This window comes from Lotus japonicus, chromosome 2 (genome assembly GCF_012489685.1).
Source record: "Lotus japonicus ecotype B-129 chromosome 2, LjGifu_v1.2".
In the NCBI taxonomy this organism is placed as follows: Eukaryota; Viridiplantae; Streptophyta; class Magnoliopsida; order Fabales; family Fabaceae; genus Lotus; species Lotus japonicus.
In genome coordinates this window covers 88,886,048-88,892,116 of record NC_080042.1, presented here as the reverse complement: position 1 = coordinate 88,892,116, position 6,069 = coordinate 88,886,048, and the positions used below count along the sequence as shown (strand labels likewise).

The following is a 6,069-nucleotide window of genomic DNA, read 5'->3' as shown; positions in this document are numbered from 1 at the left end:
ATATAATCTATATTTATATTTTTATAGAATATATAATCTATATTTATATTTATATTGGTTATAAAAATATATAATTTATACTTATATATAATTTTTTCCTATATAAAAATTCTATCTCTCTTGAACACGATAATCTAACGCTAGCTAACCACAGGATTTCGCATGACAAGTTTATCCAAATTCAAATCAAATTTTATTTTGTTTGATCTTATTTTAAAACAAATCAATCATAAATTCATATAACATTATTTTTTTATAAAACGTCACTAGTTCCTATATAAGAAATTAGGTTCTGAACTCAATGCACTTGTGAGAAAGAAGATGGCCGATAGGATTAGTGCTCTACCGGATGAACTTTTATGTCACATCCTCTCTTTTCTCCCAACTAAACTCGCATTCACCACCACCATTCTTTCAAAGCGTTGGACCTCACTTTGTCGTTCACTCGCCTCTCTCAACGTTTTCTATGAAGGCAGCCCTCACGACGAACACGAGGTGTGTGGCTTTGTTCGTGACACAATTTCACTCATTGCACCCGAGCAACATCAATCCACAAAAAATTTAGTGGTATGTAATTTACTTGAACCTCTCATTAGGGTTGACATCGAAGCCGCCAAATGGCAGCATGGTGTTGAGGGTCTCGAAATCTACACAACTAGTTGTGCCACCTTGTCGCCCAACATCTTCCGCTGCCAAACCCTTGTGTGTTTAAAACTGAGTAGAATAAGTAAGGTGGGTAAAATTTCCTCGGTTGATCTTCCTTCGCTCAAAAGTCTTCACTTGTTCGAGGTTTCTTTCCATAATGAAAAAGAGGATTACAGGAAGTTTCTCAATGGTGCACCCATTCTTGAGGATTTATATGTTGCAGAGACATCCAGTTCAAGATCTGTCCATGTTGTAGGGACCAAAACCTCCAACTTGGTGAAAGCACATTTACGTCCATGCATACCTAATCCTCAGGTATATAGATGATCATGAATATGACACTATGAGCAAGAACATGTTTTTACAACAGTTTATTATAACTTTTTTATGTGCTAAAATTTTAATGTGTAGAATTGTAAACCAAATTTTAATTAGTCTATTATCTAGAATTTTCTAGTCCTATCTATATATTAGAAATCTGTATTATATTTTTATAGATTGTTATTGTGTCATTCAGTACTTCAGGCGCTTCAAGGAATATTTCTCCTCTCACAAGTTTCCGAACTTAATCCACCTTGAATTTGTATTTAATTGTATTCCCTTTTCTGGATGGCCTACCGTACTAGGAATGCTTTATCATTGTCCAAGGCTTCAAAATCTTGTCATCAAGAAGGTTTGTTGAGTCTTTAGGATCATTTTTGTTAATTCTCTTTCTAACATTTTGTATTTTGTAAAACTAAGTTTGTCTATTATGATTAACAGCGCTCTTTGGAGAAACATAGCTATATTGAGACAGAGGAATATTCAATTGTTCCTGTTCCGGAATGTGTTTCATCACATCTCAGAACATGTTTTATTGGTTCTATTTTAAACATTGAAGATGATTTCCGGTTTGCTGCATATATTATGAAGAATGCAAAGTTTTTAAAAACCATGACTATGTGCTGTTGCCAGTTATCTCCAGAAGAGGAGCTCCAAATGGTGGCAAAATTATTAATCCTCCCAAGGATCTCCATAGAGTTTTCAATATTAACGTGTTGGCTCAATAATAAAACTTTTAGATGGTGGCGTTGTTGGTCTAATTCAGGAGAGTATCACAACATTGATCTCTAAATGCAAGCTCAATTGTTGGGGTTAGATGGATTTTTCTCGTTTCAATTGATGATGGTGGAGGACACCAGTGGTTTTTCTTTTTTTTGACAGAAGTGGTTTTTGGTTTTTAGTTGCGAGTGTGATTATATCTTAAATTTACAATCATATGGATTTTATTATTCACGTGTTGCTTTTGAGATAATCGAAAATTAGTTTAATTCTCTAACTGATTATTCCTACAGTGGGCATACAATTGAAGTCATGAGGTGAGATGCATCGCTGTTAAGATATGTTGCATCTACAGTTTAGTTATAAATTTGTTTTTTTGAAAATGCAGTTTAGTTATTAATTTGCTTCCTCTTATATTGGGGATTAATTTTTGAACACCCACAAATTTAATATTTGCACACCCAAAGTAGTTTTTGCCTTAAATGTCCCTGTATAATTCTTTGAAAAAATAACTATTTTGAAATTTTTAAGCTTTTGGAAGTTCAATTTTTAGAGCTTATTTTTCACGTAAGTGTAAAAAAATTTGCTTCTAAATATTTAAGTTTTAGGAGCATTTTTCACTTATGCACTTTCAATTCCATAAGAGTAAATTTGTTGCTTCAGGAAGTTTCAGTTCCGGAAGTTTGATTTGTAAAATTTAAAAAAAAAAAATTTGGATGGTCAAGTAAAAAAACTATTTTTTACTTTGTACAAGTGTAATTTTTTAATTTTAAGGTATTATGGAAATTAAAACTTCAAAATAATATAATGGGCGTGTACTTATTAAAATTACGGTGTGCAAAAATCAATTCCACTTTTTATAAAATGACAAGGAAGTGACGTTTGCTCTTCTGTGTAAGAAAAATAAATCCTCTCTTTTTTTTCTTATTGAATTAATTGCTATCACGATTCTAACTCGAATGTGGTGAAAATTAAAAGTATTAAATCCTTTAAAAAACTATTGTACTACAAACACGTATGGGTTATTACTTATTAATATCTACAATATTATTGTTGTCCCCTCTCCCAGATTTCTTCCTCTGGCCTCATGTTGATTGGCTGCGTTTCATGGTAACCCACACTCGCAGCGCGGCGTTCCTCTCCCATCTTTGGTGGATTTGGCGCTGGCGTAATCACAGAGCTTTCGACCAGCAACCTGCTTGGAACTTGCATCAGGTTCAACGTGCTATTTTCGGTTCTCTCATGGATTTACAGGTCCTCCAAACCACTTCTGCGGTTTTGCAACATACTGGCACCCCCTCTTCTTGGCTTCCTCCTCCAGCGTCGTGGATTAAGCTCAACATTGATGGTAGTTTCCTTTCGGCCTCCTCCTTGTACTCTGCTGGTGGTGTCGTTAGGGATACGTCCGGTGCGTGGCTGGTTGGTTTCATGTCCAAGGATGGCATTGGCGATCCTCTCTTCGCGGAACTCACGGCTATTAACCATTGTCTTTCTCTCTGCTGGAATAGAGTCCGCAAGGTCCTCTGTGAGTCGGATTGTGGTAAAGCCGTCACTACTATTCAGAACTTAGGTCTTGGTGCGCTTCCTATTTATTCCTCTGTCATAGCTGCAACCTTGCAGCTCCTTCGCCTGGACTGGGAGGTCTCCCTGCTCCTGGTCCCCCGCAACTGCAATGCGGTGGCGGACAAGCTAGCTAAGCTGGCTCATGGCTCCCAGTGCTCCTTTACCTACTTTGATACCCCTCCCCCGGTGGTGTGCTCTCCTTTTTAGCCTCTGATAGAGGAATTAGCTAGTTTCTTTTTCGTTTGTTTGTTTTGTTGTTTCTTGTATTTCCTTAGCACAAAAAAAAAACAATATTATTGTTGTAAAATCCATCAGCCGATAATATTTTTTGTGCAGAATAGCAGGGGATTCAGAAAGCACATAATATGATCTGCGTGTGACTGTGTTTTGGGTTGTAAGGCCTTGTCATTTCTTTTTGTCAATAAGGGCCTTGTCTTTGGTCGTTCTCTCTTTCTTTGGGTTGAGTCCCTTTAATGAAGGATGTTTGAACTTGGACAAAAGAAAATAGTACGTAGTGTTAAGAATGTTTTTTTTGGGTGCATTTTGGTATGCTTTTATCCCTTAGTCTTTGACCAAAAAAAATTGCTTTAGTTTCATTTCATTTAAGCTCTGAAACAAACTTTTAAGGTGTCCTCTTATCTACTATGTTATGGCACTTCTTCTCATTATTTTGAGCCACCACATCCGCTGAGGAGGTCCCTTTCCCCACGATAGATGGGTTTCTACCATATGGTTTGGTTTTTCTACCACATCATCGGTGGTTTTGTTACTTAAATAAGTTTTTTTCTCTTTTCTTCCAGCTAATACTGTTCACCTACGGTTTGTCGTTGGCTACCACTGTCTACCTCTCATCTGGCTTTTTGTGATCTCAATCCCGACACTATCAAACCTAAGTTCACCTATGTCCGTACGGACCATAGGGCCAAATAGGTACCGGAAAAAAAAATTATTTTGTATACTTTTGTTTTTTAGAAAATGTAGGCCCACTAGCCCAGTCCCACGGTTCAGTGGTTTGCCAGATTTTGTTTTTAGAAAAGCCGAAAAGGTTAGCCCAAGAAAAGTAATGCATAAGACAGTTTTTTTTATTTTTGAAAAATGAATAAGATTGATGCTATTTAATATTTAGGTGATGACATGAACAAATATGAAGCAATTTAGGTAAAATTGGAAATGGATATTTAACACACTCTAAAAGCAATGCTTATTTCTAACATAGTGGACCACCAAAACACCAATTTTTTTGCTTATATTGTGGATTTGAGGGAGTAGCATGTCACTTGGTAGGTAGCTTTGGTCTTGACTTCTATCCCTTGAGGAGCAAATATGAGAGCTTGGTTGTGACAACGTTGTACTTTGAGCTTTGTCAAATCACGTGCTCTTCTTCACTTGAAACTTCTTCTCCAAATTTGTCTAAGACCTTTATGTGTTTCAAAGTCGGCGCTCATTCTTCAGACGGTCTTCTTTTGTTAGACGATCTTGATCAATCGTTTCTATAGATCGTTTAGACTTGAACGACACTTCGTAGGCGTAGACGATAGATACAAGTATTTTTGAAAAATGAAAGTTTTAGTACACCACCTATGCCCTTAAAATTGTTATCGTACAAAACATGGCGAACGATATGATTGAACATTTGAACTTAAAAGTAAGTTCATTCCTAGGACCGTGATTCCATGAAAGGGGGTTACTAGTCCTTTACGAGGAATGTGACTAGTCGTCGCGAGCGATTTATCCCTTGGGCAAGGCTACTAGCTAGTCCATTCCTATAATAGTAGTCCCCAGTGCGGTCGTTGACTACGTCAATGGAAAAGGGCTTTAGTGTCGCATGAGTTGTTTCCTACTTGACGATTTGGCGAGGAGTAGTAACAACTGCGGGTAGACGCACTTTCCCCACTTGGAGTTTTTAAAATGCAGGGAAGCAATCAGAGAGTAGATTTTGGAGGAGGGTATGCTCAGGCTTGTTTTGAAGTCAAACTTCGAGTGGATTGCTTGTGTGAACATGGTTTGATTCGCAGGGATGCTTTGAAGGTGTTGTGGAAGGAACCGAGGTTGATCACTTATGATCTCGAGGATATCGTGAAGAAGATTGAGTTCTTAGTTCATGGGATGAAGTATGGTGTTGATTGTTTGCCTGATGTTCCTGAATACTTGGGTGTGAATTTTGATAAGCAGATTGTTCCTAGATACAATGTGGTGGAATATTTGAGAGCTAAAGGTGCCATTGGTTTTGAGGTTGGATTGAAGGACCTGATCAAGCCCACTAGGCTTGGATTTTACAATCTTTATGTCAAGCCCTATCCAGAGTGTGAGAAGATATACGGGAGATTTTCAAGAAATCCTGAAGTTAAAAGCAGGCATCCAGCTGGACTCTGGAAAATCATTCAACCACAGAAGTTCCCTAGTACTGATGAAGATGTGAAGAACATGAAGTCTTTCATGGACTGAATGTTGTAGTGGTTTTGTCTGTATATTGTTAGTTGGATTGGATGCAAGGTCAATGTTCAACCTGTGTAACAGATTCATATTTTCAGAATGCCAAAGGAACACAAGGTGGCAGATTCGTCACTTACAAAGATATACTACTTATTATCCTTTTATTCTAATTATTTGATGGGACATTAATAATGTCTGTGATGCTGATCTATATCCACAGTAAGATTGTAGCTAGTGGCAAAAACAATGGATGACTAATGGTTTGATCTATATCCAGAGTAACATTGTAGCTAGTGGCAAAAACAATGGATGACTAATTGTTTGGTTTGGTGCCATCTTTGCTGATCAACTTTTTATTAGGCTAAAATTATGAATCTGAAAATCAAA

The 6,069-nt window shown here is 37.1% G+C and overlaps 1 protein-coding gene and 1 pseudogene across 1 annotated transcript; both read left to right on the top strand.

Moving 5' to 3' along the window:
* The first annotated feature begins 321 nt into the window (after positions 1-321).
* Positions 322-2,120, top strand: LOC130737227 (FBD-associated F-box protein At5g60610-like). Its single transcript, XM_057588983.1, has 5 exons — positions 322-960; positions 1,163-1,318; positions 1,408-1,535; positions 1,980-2,003; positions 2,075-2,120. The coding sequence occupies exons 1-5, from the start codon at positions 322-324 to the stop codon at positions 2,118-2,120; spliced, it is 993 nt and encodes a 330-aa protein (XP_057444966.1).
* Positions 2,121-4,858: 2,738 nt separating this feature from the next.
* Positions 4,859-5,743, top strand: LOC130737226 (transcription termination factor MTERF15, mitochondrial-like; annotated as a pseudogene).
* Positions 5,744-6,069: the final 326 nt, after the last annotated feature.

Bases quoted from the DNA above. Each gene is read 5' to 3' on its own strand.
- LOC130737227 (XM_057588983.1), top strand. From the start codon at position 322: ATGGCCGATAGGATTAGTGCTCTACCGGATGAACTTTTATGTCACATC. The intron at 961-1,162 runs GTATATAGATGA...TGTGTCATTCAG, and splicing joins CATGCATACCTAATCCTCAG to TACTTCAGGCGCTTCAAGGA. The intron at 1,536-1,979 runs GTTTGCTGCATA...TTATTCCTACAG, and splicing joins AACATTGAAGATGATTTCCG to TGGGCATACAATTGAAGTCA.